The 19,731-nt window shown below is 37.2% G+C and overlaps 1 protein-coding gene across 3 annotated transcripts in view; it reads right to left on the bottom strand.

The window, feature by feature from the left end:
- The window catches only part of UBE2E3 (ubiquitin conjugating enzyme E2 E3), a 111,437-nt gene extending 92,101 nt beyond the window's left edge, over positions 1-19,336 (bottom strand). The window contains exons 1-3 of one of the 3 annotated variants that reach the window (XM_037849090.1): positions 19,194-19,336; positions 17,511-17,729; positions 15,666-15,716 (exon numbers count right to left, since the gene is read on the bottom strand). In XM_037849090.1, coding sequence (XP_037705018.1) covers positions 15,666-15,716; positions 17,511-17,704 — 245 coding nt within the window. In that variant the 5' untranslated portion in view covers positions 17,705-17,729; positions 19,194-19,336. Of the gene's footprint in view, positions 1-15,665; positions 15,717-17,510; positions 17,730-18,355; positions 18,537-18,765; positions 19,147-19,193 lie in introns of those variants that run through there. The other 2 variants (XM_037849089.1, XM_037849091.1) reach the window with 2 other exon arrangements.
- Positions 19,337-19,731: the final 395 nt, after the last annotated feature.

The following is a 19,731-nucleotide window of genomic DNA, read 5'->3' as shown; positions in this document are numbered from 1 at the left end:
AATTGAAGTTATTTTACAAATAATTGAATTCGTTCATGCTTTCAAATGAATCCTCTGTTGATTATTTGAAGTGACTACTAAAGTAGACTTTTTTATTTTCCTGCTTTTTTTTTTTGGTTAAAAGGGCGTATTAGTGAGATTTAGGAATGTCTCTAGCACTTTTAGCTCACTCCAGCTTCTCCAGAGTTGTATTTTATTAACTAGGTTCTAATTTACTTCTATTTTCAGCTATTTGCACTAAAATTTCATTAACTCATTAAATCCATTAAAAAAAAGTCTCAATGTTCCAGCACAGAATCCCATACTTAATTTTGAATCACGACACGATGAAAGTAAATAGAGGGTACTAACGTTAAGAAAAGGCTAGCCATTGAAATCAAGTAAACAATATGTGGTAGGTTGAATGATGTACCCCAAGGAGAGCCATATTCATAATCTTAATCCATGTTCCTGTGGGTGTAATGCCATCTTTTGAAGACATTATTTTTAGTTAAGGTGTGGCCAATTGAATCAGGTTGGATTAATCCATACTACTAGAGGCCTTACAAAAAGAAGAAACTGGAAGCCAGAAGACAGAGAAAGCCACAAGGAACACATGAAGGTAGGCAGAGATGCAAGCCAAGGAACCCAAGGATGAGGCAAGCCAGCACCCAAATGGTACAAACTTCAGGAAGAAAGCATCACCTTGCCAACACCTTGAACTTCTAGTCTCCAAAACTGAGAGACAAAACATTCCCACTGTTTAAGCCAGTCCACTATAACAGTATGTCATAGCAGCCGGGCAACTGACATAAAACATGATCCTAAATGTTCAGTTCTAGCTTCACAGAGGATAAATGGTACTTCATTATCCTTCATCTGCCCCTTCCCAGCTCTCCACATACCAACTAAGACAATAAGCTTCAGAGTACTACTTATCAAAGAAGGATTAGAGGGCCACTAATATGTGAATCCCAAGAAATGCTTCTTAAAATGCACATTCTCTCAGGCCACTTTTGGCCTGCTGAATCAAAGTCTCTATGCTTGGGTAACTGTTGATTACAAGCACCTCTTGATTAACCACGACCAACCAGAACATCACCCCACCTTTACATAATCAGGGTAAAGTGACCCTGTAATTTATCACACATCTGGAACATTTCTGAAAGTGAAAGGAAATACTATTAATAATTATGTCAAGATAGGTGTACACCAAGATGTGTGGTTAAAAATATGGTGCCGCCACACTTTGGATTCTTGCTAGTCTCAGAACTACCTGCAACTAATAAATTAACTGAAATTATTCTAACATTTAGTGCAACAGTATTTTACTAAAAGCTGAAAATACAAAGATCTGTATCTCTTCCTAGTTCCCACACCAACTGGGGAGAAAGGGCACATGACAAAAGGCAGTTAAGTACCAGTGAATAAACAATACAAAAACCTCTCAAGAGATGTAGAGAAAAGGGCTTCACAAGAAGGCACAGGATTTAAAATGGGCCTTACAGGATCATCAGTGTTTGGATGAAGAAAGTCATTCTAGGCAATGAGAGGTAAAGAAAGCTGCAGAGCTTAGAAAATCCAAGTTATGCCCAGGAAATAAGAAAGAGACCACTTTTGCTACAGCATAAGGCTTTTATACATAATGGGAGATGCAAAATAAAGATAAGCTAAAATACAAATGCAGAAATCTTGATGGCCAACACTTAAGTTTCTGAGAGAAACCCGTAATCAAAAAGCAACTGTGAAACAGCATGGCATCTGAGTCCAGAAGAAATGGGACAACGTAAAAGATACAGGAGTGAAAAAAGAATAGAAATCACATTTAGGCAGAAATACTAAATAATAAAAAAGAGTAATTAGGAGAAAAAGAGAAATAAGAGAACATCAGAAAAGAAGCTGAAAGTAGAGAAACATAAGATGGGCACTTGAAGCATAAAAGAAATTAGAAAGAAGTCATATGAAGAAAACATGACAGCTAAGATTACCAAAATGACCTTTCTGAAATGAAATATTAGAGGGAAAGCCAAAATACAAAAAAGACGGAAAAAGTACAAGGTAGGAATGTACAGAAGAGGCTACATATGATTCAATGAACTGCAGATAAAGGGGAAGTTGGATAGTGGATATAAAAGGAGAGAAAAGATGCCAGAAATAATTTTTAAACGGGCCTTTACAACGTCTCTCAGAAACAGGAAGAGGTTAATAATGTGAGACAAAGGTTAGAAGTTAGAGAAAAGGAAAAATTCAGTTTAAGACAATAAGCTAGCAAAAAATCCTGTTAAGACTACAGGTTTTCTTGTAAATAAAACACACTGGTAAAAAGAGCAAAGGAATACACAGAGACCTATATTTGCAAAAGAATGTGTGCACATGCACATGTAGGCTCATACATAAAGTTCAACTTTTATTATAAAATTTCAGTTTGGGGAAGGTTTAAAAAAATTGCTAGATAAAGAAAAATATCTACTTTTTGCATAGAAAACAATTACATATGCAGTAAAATCGCAAATCTGGTCATGACAGATTTTACATAAGAAGTCTACTACAAATGGTTTTAGTTTCCCAGGCTGCTCAAGCAAATGCCATGCAAAGGAATGGCTTTAACAACGGGAATTTAACAGCTCCCAGTTTTGAGGCCAGGAAAAAGTCCAAATCAAGGCATCATCAAGGAGAAGCTTTCTCCCTGACGACTGTAGCATACTAGGTGGCATGCTGGCAATCTTTGGTCCTTGGCTCCTCTGTCCCATGGTAATGGCATATGGCAGCCTCTTCTAGCCTCTCAGTTCTTCCAGGTTCCATTGAATTTCATCTTCTTACTGTCCATGGCTTTTTCTCTCTCTCATTGTGAGTTTCATTTTGCTTATAAAGGACTCCAAAAATAGGATTAAGACACATCCTGACTGAGGTGGGTCACACATTAACTGAAGTGACCTCATCAAAAGGTTCTCTTACAATGGGTTCATATCTACAGGAATGGATTAAACTTAGGAACACATTTTCTGGGGTACATACAACTCCAAACTACCATGCAAATTGTTACACATTAGCTGAAGCAGTGCTACATAAAATTAGTTTTCTTTATTACAGCATTATGATTTCTATCACTGCAACACAGAATCTAGCCTGATTTACTACTGGAAGTGACACCTATCCTCATCCCCCAAAAGACATTTGGATATGGGGCAAGAGAAGTTTTTTGTTGGCCACAATACTGACAATGGCCCTACTAGCCTTTAGTCAGCAGGGTACAAGGATACTCAATGTCCTCCAAGGCAAAACACCATCCAGCCCAAAATCCCTAATGTGTCCCTGTGAGAAACACCGTAAGCAGACCAAGTTGCTTGTCTCGTATATTTAGATAAATAGGGTAAGTTTTTAAATTCAATTCTTGTGATATAATTTGATTTTGATAAAGATTGTCTTCCAACTTGATCTACTGCCTCGATTTAATTCAAAACTTTTAACACACCTATAATTCTAATAAACAAAATTATGCTAATATTAAGACATCTCTTGACAAATGATAAGTTGGCTCAGAGAATGTCATGTTTAAAAACAATAGCTTCAGTAAGTGTAAAGGTTTCAAAATAACACCCAGGGGTAATGGTTCAGTTGAATGCATACATTTGCATTATTTTACCACCACCAAATAGGTCCATGCCATTTTTATGTATATAAGATTGCCTAAGGCAAAGCAATTTATACTGAAATTTAGGTAAAATTAAGATGTTCTAAATGGATAAAAATAGCAAAACACTGAAGCACTGCAATGGACTGAAACACCAGAGACGAGGTAATGATGACTGGGAAAAAAATGGTCACTACTGGAAGAAGCTAGGAAACCAACTCATTATTTTGGAGGAGGGGGAAAAAAAAAAAACCTGACAAACAAGAGGAAAGAATTGAGCGCTCACCCTGTGTTTACTGTGCAACTTATACCATTTGGTAACCAAATGGAAGATGAAGGTAAATTCCCCTTTACAGATGTAGTCAACGGCTGCTAACATCACAAAAAGAAAGACAACCTTTTATGTCTTTTATGTCTCCTAATGGAAGAGCATACCACTACTTATGAAGCAGTTTTGTCCAAAAAAGAAAAAATGATAAAATCTCAATTTGATCAAGCCTTTTGAACTAACTCCGAAATTTACAGAAAATACAGAATAAAAAATATTAAATTCCATAGGAATGCAATAAGCAAAATCCAGATTGTGAGAAACTCCACAAGATAAACAGTCCAGTTCTTTCAATAAGTAAGTCACAAAGAGAAAAAAAAAAAGAAATTAAGGAAGAACTTATAGATTAGAAGAGATATAAAAGGCATATCAACCAGTCTCAATGTGTCCACTTTATTTGGATCCTGATTCAAACAAACCAGAAAGGAAACAAAAACAACACTCATGAAATATTTGTAAATAGGAACAATGACTGGCTAAGGAATTAATAGGAACAATGACGGGTTAAGGAATTACTATAAAATTTTTAGATGCGTTAATGAACTTGCAGTTAAGTTAAAAGGAGTCACTGTCTTTTGAAAATGCATACTGCAACATCTGCATCTCTAAAAATGCAGATTAAATGATGTCTGAGATTTGCTTCATTGTGATATGGGAGGGTGAAACGGATGGGGGTGTAAATGAAAGAATGGCCATTGGTTTGATAACTGCTGAAACTGGGTTAAGATTATGAGGGTTCAACAAAAGTATGTCTACTTTTGTGGATTTCAATTTCTCCATAACAAAAAGTAAAGTTAAAAAATTAAGAAACCCTGGCAGGAGAGAAATGTGTTTGATCATCTGCAACACGTTTATTTTAAGCTTTAAAAAAGAATAAAATGAATACTTGGCATACAAGTCCTCCAATGGAAATGGATATTTAGCATCTGGGAAGCTATAACAGAAACGTCTTTTTAAACTTGAAATAGGCACTGGTGTAAATAAAAAAAAAAAATCTAAGGTACTCTAGTCAAGACTGTCAGTGTATTCCACATAGCTCAGGTGTCTCTTAAGTTTGTGTTCAAAGCCTTCAACCATCAGGTTTTTCTACACTGTGATATCAGGTAAATTTACTACAAGCATACACATCACAAATCCAATAGAAACAAGTGTGAAGCAAGAATAAAATCATGAAGCCAAGGCCTTACGGTGCCCTACATATTTTGTTGTTCCCACTGTTTAAATTGAGAAGACTACAGAAAGCAATAGGAAGCCATAAAAAATATGCAGCCACAATCTTCTGAGATCGATTCTCTTGGGGACCCTGAATAAATGGATTCCTGACCTACTAAAATTTAATGTGAAAAAATGATCCATTTGTAAAGGACCTATAAGATTGTAAACAGCAAAACTATCTACAAATAATCACCCTCAGAAAGGGAATAAATGGTGTTTACCAAAAGTGAGACACATGAATGTAAAGGGAAGATCATCATGATGATTTATAAGAAAAGGAAAATAAAATAAAACGGTAACAAAATTCATGTTTCCCTAGGCCTTTCATTCAGACCAAAAGATGTGGAGCTATGCTCCCAAAAGCAATTTCAAACTAGAGATGTCTTTATTTTTCCCCAGACAAGCTGAAAGTTAAACTGAATGACAAAGTACATTTGCTCTAGGACAGTGAACAGCAATGAAACTTTCTTAGAATGGCATAACTGGTCCAAATCCCTCCAAGACAGACAGACTAAAACCTCAGACAATGAATGAATACTGTGATACTGCAATTCCTTTCAAAGTTTTGTTTGTTGAAAATAACCGTAAAATTAAAACAATTATTGCATACACCAAGAACCAAATGAAGGGGGTGTCTGGAATTTTAAAAATTTAATGACAGTAAAAATCTGACCCTCAATATTGATACTATTAAGAGTAATTACTGCCTACTGCCTATCATATCTATAACAGGTACAATAAACAGCTTTTGCACACTATTAGTAAACTGATTAGCAAACTCTGGTAGCAACAGAGATAATCTCAAAACTCTAGAATTTAACTTTAATAATGCATTTAGACAAGACTGTAATGTAAAGATTTGACTCATAAAACTCATTAGTTTCATCAATTCAAAATTAAGTATATAAACCTGGCAGAACACCCTGAGACTATTAGGACTTTTTCACTAAGTGGACCAGCTCCTCTTCGAAAGAGACTCATTAGAAAAAAGAAAATCCTCATACTAAAACCTAGGAATAATTTTTGCATAAATTGACAACTTTAGGGAAAATTGTGTTTAAATCAATTCTGAAACTAATGTAACACAAGACAACAAGACAGTATTAGTGAGAACTTAATACAAAGCCAAATTTCAGCAAAAAATCAGATATGGTCAGTAATAAAAGATAATCTGTGTACATGTCTGAGATATCAGCTTTAAAAATCCCCCAAATCTTATGTGATTAGATCTTTTACCCATAAAGTACAGAAATTCGTATCCCTAGAGAATTTTTCCAACTTCAGAGCAATTTATAAACACGGAATGACTCACAATGTCCAGAGAAAAAAGGAGAGATAGATTTAGAAGTTACTATTTTGCCACGGGAAAGCCACACACAAAAAACTACAAGACAGAGAAACAAAAATTCCACTTTTCTATTACAATCATATTCAATCCTTGGCAACTTTCCTTACAAGGGAAGAGAACAAGACAGGAGAGCTGACTACTTAGGGAATGCTCCCTAAAAAGAAAATTCTTCCAAACAGTGACTTAACAACAACCTAACTGAGAAGTAAGGATTTAAGGGATGATTATGATTACTGAATCATTATATAAATATTCCTTTTTTACTTTCTGGTATATTACAGCAGACAGAGGGAAATACCTGAAATATGAGAACTGTAATGCAGCTGCCTTGATCTCTGATGATGATCATAAATAAAGCCTTTATCTTGTGCCCTTGTGATTGTAAAAACCTTGCTACTGACCTTCACTTGTACCCATTTTACCCAGTTTGACTTAGGAGTCCTGTGATCACTAAAGACAGCCCCTAATGTTTACTAATGGAGGATCATGAGTCAGCCCAGAACTAACCCATCCCACATTTCAAAAGTTATCTCGATAACCAAAGCTGGATCTAACCAAAATGGGCCGCCTGACATGCATAGTAGCTTAGACTTGAACTTGTGACTTATACCTCATTATAATACTAAAAATCAAGTCCATCATATTAAGGCCTCCATTTTCTTACATATGTTCTGTGACTAAGCACGTAATCAATCTGCACATGATCAATAATTAGATCACCTCTAATTACACCATCTAAAGCCACTGTGTTCATTACCCTAAAACCTGCCCATCTTTAAATATTATAAAATTATAAGAATTACTGCAGTTCAGAGAGACATTTTCAGGTCAGTAAGCCATCTCTGATCTCCTGCTTCGTGCCTAGCAATAAATTCTTTCTCTCTTTGAAATCCTGGTGTCTCAGGAATTGGTAATTTGAGCACATCAGGCAGAGAATCCACTGCTTTTGTCCGGTATCAACAGAAACAAAAAAGAAGGACCTAGTACCACCAAGCCAAAGGAGACTCTTCTTTCCCCACTTCACCATCTGGACCTCACATGCCAGGTTCTAAAACCATACACCACCAGTATTTTGGATCCTTCAAGAGACTAGAAGCAAAGAAATAGGATGCACTTACTGCCTTAAGCAAGCACCTATAGACCCATTTTAATCAACTCTGAGTGCTTTTACCAGATTTCTCAAGTGGCACACTGTGCAACAGCAAAAATATTTACTTTCATGTCAAAAGTAACCTAGATTTTTGCCCTGGATTTTTTTTTACATATATGCATTAGGCATGTGAGATCTGGCAAACTTCTCAACAACTCTCAATTTCAGTTTTAAAATCTAAACAAAGATACTAAAACTTACTTCATTGGGTTGTTTGGTGAACAAGATATTGTATTAATAACTACTGTACTGTGGAACCTAGTACAGTGCCCAGGTACTCAATTATCTCTTTCCTCTTTTGAAGCGAGAGTGAAAATATTCATGGAATACTTTCATGTAAGTATATATCTTTTACTGGTCAGAGAAATTGATTTTTCACTGAATATTCATAGGCTCTCCCACATTTCCCAGCCATTGCTGTTACTCAAGGCTGTGGGACTAATTCATGCCTTACTTCCAGACCATAGCATTTAAATGTTGTGCATGACCCTCCAGCTTTCTTGCCTGGCCATATGTTCCAAATGCTAGAGCTACAAGAGGCAAGCAGCACAGATCCAAGTTAACACTTGGAAGAGCTGCCCAGGAGAGCCCCTGATCCAACGTAGACCTCATGTGTGAGAAATAAACCATTAAATGTTAAGCTACTAAACCTCCTAGTGTGTTAGCTTGTTATCACAACACAGCCTAGAATAATTTAATGCATCTTTTTATAACCTAATTACACTTAAATGCTGCAAGATAAAATGAATACACAAAAATGGCAAACCCTGTGTTTAAGTATCAAAGAATATCTTCCTTCCTATGTAATTTTACGTATCTAGAATGTTTGGAATGATTAAAAGCCAATATTTAATAGCAAAATGGAGTAATCCAATACACAAAACAACATTTAAAGAGAAATACCTATGTTTCACCTTAACGGGAAAGAACTCTGAAACCAAGAGCCTAAAAATGTTTCCAGTTAGGCACACAAGTGATAACAAAAAAAAAAAATAAATAAAAAGGACATAATGACCCAAAAATACTAACAGAGAAACTAGAATCAAGCATTAAGAAACATGTAAAAGGAAAAGAGAACAGGACTATAAAACACCCTTTCACCATGAGAGTAGGAGCCATAGTCATTGTCATTGTAATAGTCGTATAGTAAGCTATGAAAACCAGAGGTTTTTGGTAAGTGTGGCACAAAATAATCTGGCAACAAAACCAAACTTGAACCAACTTAACACTATCTGTAGTCTCCGTTTATTCTATCTAGCATGAATATTCATACATTTTTGTTATAGAAATATTACTATGTTTGATGATGGTCTACTGCCCAGATCCTGCTGGGATGTTTCTTAAATTACAACAAACGCATCATATTATCTTTCTAAAATCTGAAAATTTGTGAATCCTGAAACACATCTGATCCCAAAGGTTTAAAATAAAGGACTGTATATTTGTACCAATAGAAGAATAGAACCTTTGTATTAAATACAGGAAAATAAAAACCAAATGAAGAGTATGGCTTTCTAACCCGACTTCATAATTCATCAACCTAAAACAGGTATTTTGATCGTTGTTCTGCTACACTGGCATATATGGTATTTCACCTTGATGGTACTTCAATATTCCTAATTCAACACAGGTGCAACCAGCCTAAAGCCACATTGCATAGGGATATTATTAAGTGGTAGAAGACCAAAAATAAAAACATGGCAATAAACGTTTCTTGCCCAACTAGACATAATTTAGCAGGTTTTTCAAGGTAGCTATTCCTGTGGTTTCATATAAAAAAAAAAAAAAAAACATATGCCAGATAATATAAGATAAATGTAATGATAGGGTGGGGGTAGCAGGAAGTAGGGACACCAGTTCTGAGGAAAGGATAAGAGAAACTACTGAACAGACATCACTAATAAGACAGGAATACAGTAAAAAGCAAGCCATTCAAAATGCCAGGAGCCAAGGTATCAGAACAAATATCCAGAGTAGGGTTTCTCAACCTCAGCACTACTAACACTTTGGACTGGATTGTTGGGGGTGGGGTGGAGTGGAGTCTGGGCCTGTAACTTGTAGGGTATTTAGCAGCATCCCTGGCCTCTACCTACTAAATGTCAGTAGCACCACCGACTCCTTGCTAGTAATGACAAGCAATGTCTCCAGGCACTGGTGATTGTCTCCTGGGGTGGTGTGGGGGAGAATGTGACAAAAATTGGCCCCAGTAAAGAACCACTCTGAAGATTTTTCTTTCAGATTTGAATAAAATGTCCAAATATAGTTCCCTGTCAAAAGCACTATGGGAAGAAAAAATACATAATCATTTTCTATTTCTCCAGCTCTAGAAGTGGTTTAATTATGTGTTTTTATCTCAACTTGGTGGAGAAGGAGAGAAGGGCCTATCAGCATCTCCATTCTCAACTGAGTGCTCTTCACTCTAAGCAAGGAAGACTTGCTGATTTTCCTGATAACTATACAAATCCATGGTTGTACAGCAACTCAGCCAAAGAAGGAATAAGGTACCAATTAGTTGCCTACAGATAGGAATAAAGCAATTTGGGGATCATGCAAGTTGCTGCAAAGTAACTATGTAAGTTTTTTTAAAAGCTAACACTGTTTTCATCTACCTAACTACATAATCTGCAATCAACTTAATAGATCCATGGTAAAAATGTGACTGTTTTGGAGAAAAAACTGTTTCCAATCACATCATTTTTAGAGAAAATGTTTTTAATCACACACAAGTATTGAGTCCTGCTACACTGGCATATGTGATGGAAATCTTTAGGCTTACTGAGATTAGCAATTTCCTTTTTTAAGCAAATAAAAACTGTACCTAAATAATCTTTAAATAATCATGTTAAAAAACACAATTATGAAAAAAAAGGTAAGAATGTATTTGCTATTTAATAGATTTTCTCCAATCCAAAGTCATTGTTTTGCCTGGAATTTCTATTTTTATGTCAACTTGAAATACTTCGATTTATTTTATTAGTTTAACAAATTTTCACATGCAAAGCACTATGTGAAGCAAAAGATACAAATACGAACAAGGCAATCTCTCCCTTCAAAGAACACTCACTCTTGCTGAAACAAGACAACAAGTAGATACTGTAATTATAATACAGCACTAACAGCATATTGTATTACAGCTAAACTGAAGCAACTATTAGCTTATAGAAAAATAAAAGATTTTGGTTGGATCACAAACCATTTAAAATTATCAATAATGCCCAAGTCCCCAGAAAAACTCCCATGATTTTTGAGGTCTATGCTGGTGCCAAATTTAAAATTAATTATAATCCATTGCAAATTCTTATAATGGGATATTAAAAAGGAGAAAACATAACCATCACCCATATTTTAAAAAATAATAAATTACTGGACAGTCAGAGAAATCATTAGCCCAATTCCTTTAAAAGGGATGTGTTATTTTTTCAGTTTTGCCCAATGCTCTTAGGTTAACCTTCTTTTACTTATGTTCCAAGGATCTGCTTTTACTACATCAAAAAACAAATGCTTGGTACATATTTAATGAACAGCTGATGATTTAATTAAAATGAAATCATTCACTGTCTGAGGTGATGAAAAAGTTATGGTAAGGAATGGTGGTGATGGTAGCACAGTGTAAATGTAATTAATGTTACTGAAGTGTATATTAAAAAAATGGTTAAAGTGGCAAATTTTATGTTATATATATGTTACCACACACACAAAAATATTCCTATAGTAGGATGTTGATGCACTGGAGAAACTGCCAGCAAGGTAAGTGTTAATCCTGCCTCTCCTACTTTTATGATGCTGCAGCCACTTTAACATATTAACTCATTTAATCCTCATAACAACCCTAAAAGAGGGGAAGAGAGTATCATTATAATCTCCATTTTACAGCTCAGGAAACTGAAGGATGGAAATATTACATAACTTATCTAGGGTAAAACAGCTAAGAGGTAGGAGGAACACAGGAATTTGAACCAGATCAAATAGCTCCAGTACCAATCGTTTTGCAAACCTTAACATACATAGGAATCACCTGGGAATCTTGATCAAATGCAGATTCTGATTCAGTACAGGGGAATGGAGGGTGAGGGATTCTGAAATTCTCACAATCTCACCTGAGATGCAGATACTTCTAGTCTACAGACCATTCTTAAGTGGCAAATTTCTAGTCTATCCTAGAAAACAATGGAAAGTGGTGGTAACCCTCAAAAGGAGGTAGTTTCATTCAAGCTAAATCACGCTATGAGCAAGACAGGGGTTGCCAACTTCTGGTTTAGAACTAACTGTTTCTTTCATTTAAAAAAAAAAAAGCAGCAGCAAGGTAGCAAAACTTGCAAGTATTACAATTACAGTACCCACTTTCAGGTTTTGCCAGTAAACATATTATGTTTAATATGTTATAAACACGTTTATAGTGTACGTTTAAATGCCATAATTTCATACTGTAATACCCCCTCCAATAAAGGCTACCCTCACATCCAAAAAATATTTCAAATATCCCTGTATATTTTAACAAAGATCCAATCTGAACATATTTAATTATCTCTAAAGAACATTTTTGTATTTTTTCATATGTGGAAAAAAATCAAGGACTGAGTTAAAAGTCCAGTACCTTTCTCAATTTTTGTCTTTTGTAAGTAAAGCCTGTGAGAAAAAAAAAAGGACACACTTTGGGAAAATAGCTGGAACATAAATTTCTTAATAACACACCACTCAACCATTCTAGTCAATAACTTTCTCCAAAAACAGCTAGGAGAATGAGAGTAGCACAATTTCCTTTCATTCTTATTGATGTATCAACTATCTATACTCTAATCTAAAACACAGAATGTCACCTAAGTAAAGAATATAAATTGAAACCATTAAATGACTATTACATCCCTATGTTTAGGACATTTGAGTCCACAGTCCTCTAATACCTAATAACTGAAATACAATCAAATCATTGGAAATAACAACTTTATCAAACTTTTATACTATCAGCAAAAGAAGTATTAATACTAAGTATATCAAACAATGTTGTTTAATGTTATACAATTAACTCAGCAATTCAGTTTACCCCAAGATCACTCAGCATATATATTACACAAAATTTTATAACTGAAGAGTATTTTCTTAATTAAACATAGGAAAGGATTAAGAGTAATTTTGATTTGGACTTTGCAGAATTTCAATCTTTTCTGAATGCACACAAATATACTTTACATTTCTTCCCTGAGGAAGAATTAAATCTGTCACATACTTTGACAAGCTGGCAAAAATAATTCAAAACCTAAAATGGAATTCTGATTAATTAACCACACACAAAAGTTAGAAGTTCTAGGTTTTGTATATCTCTGGCAATATGAACTCACATATTCTAGAATTTATAAATACAGAATCCCATTTTAATTATAACAATTTAAAAATTCAAACTGCACAATCACCATAAAGAGAAAATCCTCACTTACGCAACCGTAATTAACAAAACACTGCTCTCTACCACACATCTGACATGAAGGTAAAAACACAATATAAATTCAGACTTATCTGTCAAAAACCTAAAATACTCAATATTCCAAATTTCTGCTCAAGGACAGGGAATATGCTTTACGGGACTCTTCTATCTTTTATAATGAAACCTAAGTGATGGGCACAACAGTTATCATTGAAAAGGATTACTGGAGGATATTATTCAACAATGAACACAGTATTACCCTTAAAAGAAAAAACAATATACTTACTATGTATCTTGTATAATTTTATATGTATATTTATACATATATGCCATCTTCTACCTAAAAGAATCTAAAATCACTTTTAATAAAGCACACAAAGGTAACTAGACATTTTACATGTCAGGAATATGTAAGAACTCTGTCCAAAGTAATGAAAAATAACTTCTTCCTCTGCTAAGACTCATATCTGATGTTTGTTTTTTTCTTTAATTATTTAAACCACAAAGAAACTCATATATTAAAAGAACCTGAGAATTGAAGGATATCATTTGCAATAGTTAACAGTCATCACAGGTTGTGACAAGAGAAAGAAGTGAAGTATCCCTTGTTACTGTACACAAGCCCAAATCTGTACTATTTCACTAGTCTAATCACTAAATGTAAAGCATTATTTTATGGTCTTAGATCTGGTAGATTTTACTCCCTGTAATATAATTCTCAGTGACCCTGGAGAAACACTGCTGGGTTAAACATGTAAACACTTTCTTCAGCAGCTGCAAAGTTAGGCTACTGCTCTGATGGTATTCAACTTAAGTCTACTGTGCTCTCCATCTTTATGCATGTACACTAGTTTATGGCATTTGTAGAAAATCAACAGAAACCTTTTAAAGGTTTGACCTTGCATGCAATTTTAAAACATTTAAGAGTTTTGAAATGATAGATATTTACGTTTCATAGTGAGAAACACGAGAATATACTCGGCAAGATGAATCTTCCAGAGAGCAAATTTAACTTGACCTCCCTAAATGGGTACAGATTTGACACACCATTTAGAAGGCTGGAAGGAAATACTTTGATTTACTTATTCTCTAAAGCAGCACTGCCCAACAGAAGTATCATGCAAGCCACATATGTAATTTTTAATTTTCTAGTAACCACATTAAAAAGGGGAAAAAAGAAAAAAGTGAAATCAATTTTAATAATTTTACATAGCTCAATATATCAAAAACACTATCATTTCAACATGTAATAAATATAAAAGAATATTAATAAGGTATTTTATATTCTCTTTCAATACTAAGTATTCAAAATCCAGTATATATTTTATACTTGCAGCATATCTTAATTTGGACTAGCCACAATTCAAGAGCTCAAGAGCCACATGAGGCTATCGTTTATGCTGTTGGACAGAGCAGCTTTTAAGTACATACTCGGCGATTTGGCATACCACTCCCTGTTCATAATCTAGTTTACATTCATGTTTCCTTTTTGAAATGAAATGGTGTAATCACAAATATGAGAAGAACCGTTAATTCGCTGGATAAACCAGATCAGATTACCATATTTGAAGATCCAGTTAACACACACAATAAGAAGCTACTGGATTACTCTATTATATCTCAAATAGCCTTCAGAGATAGGTCTGACCATCAAAGGGAACAAAACTTGCAGCAAAAAAAAAACAGGTAACTGACTAAAACATTTTCATATCAAACCATAACACTGCTACATTTCTAACAGCCACTCTCATTCCTGAGCACATATCTATTCAAACTATGACAAGATTATTTTTCAAAATTTGATGATTTTAGAAGCACTGTTAAAAAAGAAAAAAAAAAGAACGTAGCACTACACAAGATAACCTAAAAAACTTTGCCAAACCTATTACTTTAAGGTATTTTATACTAATCAACAATCTTAATATATTCTCCCTGAGTTCCTTGAAATTAGTTCTTCCCACAAATTCCAATTCCTTTATTGTTTTTCATACAATAAACAACTACCAAAATTACTAAGAATTTTTACAGGTATTTAGGACATTTGCTTAAAATGTAAATAAGTGCAACAGTGCATTCTCTGGAAAACAACAAATCCATTAGCTTAGCTCATAAAATTTGTCCTTAAGGCAACTCACTGAATAAATAAAGAAACAACTATACCCTTATTTACTGCATTTACATTTTGTAAGGCCACATTCAGCAATTCCTAAATTTGGAAGGTCAGTTCAGATTGCCCACAAGCAGTAACTTTAAAGCTTAACAAAATTTTATAAGTTTCTGCAATATTTTTCTGAATATAACATGTTCTATAGAAATAATCTTCGTTCTAAAGAAAAATCCATGGTATCCAAACTAATCTCAGTAAGCAGCACAAAATCGGTATATTCAAAAGTCAAAAATATATGATACATGCCAAAAAATATTTTTTTCTCCCGAATTTACTGAATTCACTTTTGATAAGTTTTATTTAATCCACTTGCAAATCTGAAAAGCAAATGTTGCCTCTTATGTTGCACACATATCCAGGGACGGTACATGAAATCTCCTGATATTTTTCCACGATTTGAAATCATAACAACAAAATGTGTTCCTTACCTGCAGTTAGGAGGAGGATCAAGGGTTATTTCGGCTAGCTCCTTCTGAATTCTGTTAGTGAAATGAGAGCAGACAAAAAGCACTGAGATAGTCTACAGAATAACCAGGGAATTACACTGCCCTCTACCACCATGCAGTTAAATGCAAGGCTGGCTTTGCCTTCAGTAATGCTAACATGGCTGCTTCCTCTTTGTTCTCAGAGGCATAACCCAAATCCCTTAACAGAAACTTTGCAGCTTTTTTTCTCACTCGCTACTGTAAATAAGTAAGACATTTAAACCTGATTTGGGAAATAGTCCTCCACTAGTACTCAGTAAAGGATATAAAATCTATTTCAAAACACTTTTTACTAAGGAAATTCTCTTTTCAAGCTTATATGCAAATGAGGCAAGAAGGGAGGAGGGAAAGCACCAGAATATTGACAATGACTTCGAGTCACTTTTCCTGAGGTAAGAATTAGCATGTTACTGTAAGAACACATTAATAGTTTTGACAATATTTTATCTGTTTAAAAAAGTTTAAAATTTACAAATATTTTCATCGGTAAAAAACTTTCAAAGAACTATTCAGCATTCTTATTTAATTGCATGTTTTCCCTGATCTTAAATACAGTACTGAAAGTCAAAAATTTGAGACTAAGAGTAAGTCATACTACATAGCTTTGAATTAAGGAGATAAAAAACAATTCTCTGATTTTATTCAAATTTAACATGCTTTCAAAACTTAAGATTTGTTTAATAAGTTCTTCAACAAGATTAAATTATTTAAAGACTGCTATCATTTAATAAAAATATTCTTGTTATTAATACCTGATTATTGATACAAAACCAAAGTGAAAATCTATAGAAGAGTATTTATGAATCACTACAGAATGTGATATTTGATCAGTTTTTACATTTTCTTTGCTCTTTAGTTGTGATCAATAAAAATCAGTACAATGTCAAAAATGGCTAGTACAATAAATACATCTGACTATCTCTGCACACATATTTACTAGAGTTCATGGGTATTCCGCAATTACCATCACTGATGGACTCCCATCAACAAAATCTCTTCTTGTCCATCACAGGTAATATAAATCAACATGAAACTAATGACCATTCACTTGTACCCAACAAAATATTTCTCCTGCTGCCAAGTATTAATGTGTCAAGTATATCCACACATTTTAGAGTGACCAGTTACAAGGATGATGAAAATTTGGCTACTGAAAACTTTCATAGTTAGCCAAGTGACACCTAAAATTTTAAGAGGCTGCTTTTCAAGTTTTATTTGTCCTCACAAGAACAGACAGGCAATCATAACATAACTATAAAAAGTAATATCTGGGATGCATGGCTTAAAATTTTGTTTGTAAAACTGAAGGCAGATTTGTAGCACAATTTTAAATCTGCTTTCACACACAGCCAAGGCCTTGAATTTACAAGTTTTCTAGCAAATGTGATGATTCTGATCACCAAGTTTCATGCTGATCTTTACTGTCCATTTCAATGAAGAGTATGTGACTCACATAAAGGAAACATCCCCAATATACCATCTAATTTGGGTTCATCAAATTTACCTTCACTAACTCATAAAACAATCCGTCAGGATGTTCATCCAAGCTCTACTAAGAAATGCTCTTTCTGAAGTTACCAAAATGCAAAATAAGTTTTCTTGAAAGTACAACCGGAGGCAGGTGGTTTATATACCACCTAAAGAACGACGGCTCATTCACGTGCAAATAAAACTGATCATGAAGTAAATGTTTTTGAACTATTGCTGCTGAAGTAAAAACCCAACGAAAGTGTCCAACCATTTGGAAGACAACCTGACGATGTGCTTAATCCTTCTTTTACACATTACCTTTTAGCACTAGTGGATAACTTAGCAGTGGTTTTGCTAGAGAGTTTGGTGTTTTTCTTCTGCTGGGTGGCAGAAGGTTTTCTTTCTTCTTGTTCTTCAGGCTCTGGAGCCGCTGGGTCTCGCTGGTCCGCATCTGAACTACCACTGCTGGTGCTGGGACTCTCATCATCGGACCTTTGCCTATCACTGGACATCTTGGTGAAGTTATTTCTTGAAAAACTTTTAAAGAGGAAAAAATAAAAGAAAATGTTAAGTCTAAGAACAAGCCACTAGCATTTTCTTCTCTTAATATCCACCTAAAACAGTATCTTAATGAAAAAGCTTCAGAAGTGTTCACACTTATGTCATCGTAGAGCAAGGTTATAGGGGAAGTGATGTGTGTCACAACGCCAGCATTCAGGGATTTACCGAACTCAAGTTAGAAAACCCACTCACATTTTTTTCCATCCCTTGGACAATTTATCAATTGTCTACTTTCTCAGAAGGCATGAAACAGATTTGCCAGGGAACTTAGGCAACGAGCATTAATAACACATGACACACTGTAAATAACAGATCGCGCTGAAAAACGTTAAAAAGTCACTAATAATGTCTAAATATTTACACACTGACATTGGTCAAAGCTACCAAATTCCCTTTCTGAAAGGAAAACATACCCTGTTAATCGCCCATATGCTTATTTAACGTGGCGATTCCTCCTCTGTGTGTGTAAGCCTTTAATCACAACACTTAGAATTTTAAAAATCAACTAACAAGCTGCTCTAGCCGTTTCCACGGCCAGCAGCAAAGATTCATCCGGCCAAAACCGAGCTGACACCCTGGGAAAAGCAGAATCCAAACTGCACCTTCTGCAAAGCTCCCAGTGCCTCCAAGGTTCCTCGCTCAATTTTTACATCATGGACGGACATTTTGTCCAAAATAACAACAACAACAAAAAAAATCAGAAGAAAAACAAACAAACAAACAAAGCCCCAAGAAGTGCAACAAATTTCCGCGCCCGCGGAGACGAGCCTCGGCCGGTAGCGGCGGCCACGCAGCTCCGCGGCCCTTTGTGGGGAGGGCCGCGCAGGGGCCGCGGGCAGCGCTCGCCGCGCCGGGCGCCAAGTGATGCGAGCAGCCCGGCCGTCCCCGCCGCGGCTCGCGGACACCGGCGGCGCGGGCGCCCGGCGCGAACAAAGCTGCCCGCCCCCGCCCCCTCCCCCACCGCCGCCGCCCCGGCCGCCCCGCACGCGGCCCCCCGGCCCCCACGCCTTACCTCGGCCACCCGCCCGGCCCGCTCGCGCGTCGCTACGGTGTGGGGGAGGGAGAGAGAAAAAAACCCTTCCTTAAGGAAATGGAGGCAGCTGAGGGGGGGGGAAAGGGGGGAGGGAAAAAAAGAAGCCGAGGAGGCTCTGGCCGGGGAGTGTGGAACATTGAAAGTCGGAGGGGGTTGTGCAGTGCCGGGCTCCGGCCGGAGGGTGGCGCCGCCCAGCGCCTTCGGAAAAAAAAAGGGGAGGGGGGTGTCGGGAGCTCGGCAGGGCGAGGGCGCGAGCTCCCGGCGAGGCGGAGGGGACGCGGGGGACCCCCGCGCGCTGTGGCCTCCCGCCGCCGCCGCCCGGCTCAGCTCCTCCCGGCCGCGCAGTCAGCAAGTTCCGAGGCGAGCAGGGGGGAGGGGCGGCGGCGGCGCGCGTGCTCGCTGCTTGCCTGGCGGAGGAACGCGCTTCCCTGCCGCCCCGCGGGCGCGAGCTGCTTCTGCGCGCTCCCGCGCGTTTTCTCGCGCCTCACTCCACCCGGGGGGGGCGCACGCGTCCGCCCGCGCGCGGCCAGGACAAAGAGCGCGGCGGGGACCTGGCGGGTTGGCCCCTGCCAGCAGAGTCCGCTGAGTCCGCGCCAGAGAGGGCGGGGGCGCGGGCGCCGTCTCGCGGGGCCGCTGTGCCGCGGGGTGGCTTCCGGCCTCCGCCCGCCTCCAGGGCGAGGCTGCCCATTGGGCTACCTGCCCTGCGGCCAGGACTCGGGCAACTTACGGGCGGGCTGACAGCGGTCATTCCCAGGGCTAGATCTGTCTCCTCCGCCTGATCAGGGGCCGACGTGGACCCCTGGGCCTCAACCCCTGGGCAAGGGCCCTGGGCGCGTGGTCGGGAGTCTCCTGCTGCCCTCCTAGGCACTGGAAGCCTCAGGGTGGTAGTGTTGAGGCCCTGGGACGCAGGCGGAGGAAAGCTGGCTCTTCTGCCTCATGTGGGCG

The sequence above is a fragment of the Choloepus didactylus genome, chromosome 9 (assembly GCF_015220235.1).
Source record: "Choloepus didactylus isolate mChoDid1 chromosome 9, mChoDid1.pri, whole genome shotgun sequence".
Classification (NCBI taxonomy): domain Eukaryota; kingdom Metazoa; phylum Chordata; class Mammalia; order Pilosa; family Megalonychidae; genus Choloepus; species Choloepus didactylus.
Note: the sequence above shows the minus strand (reverse complement) of the source record. Positions and strands in the feature narration are given on the sequence as shown.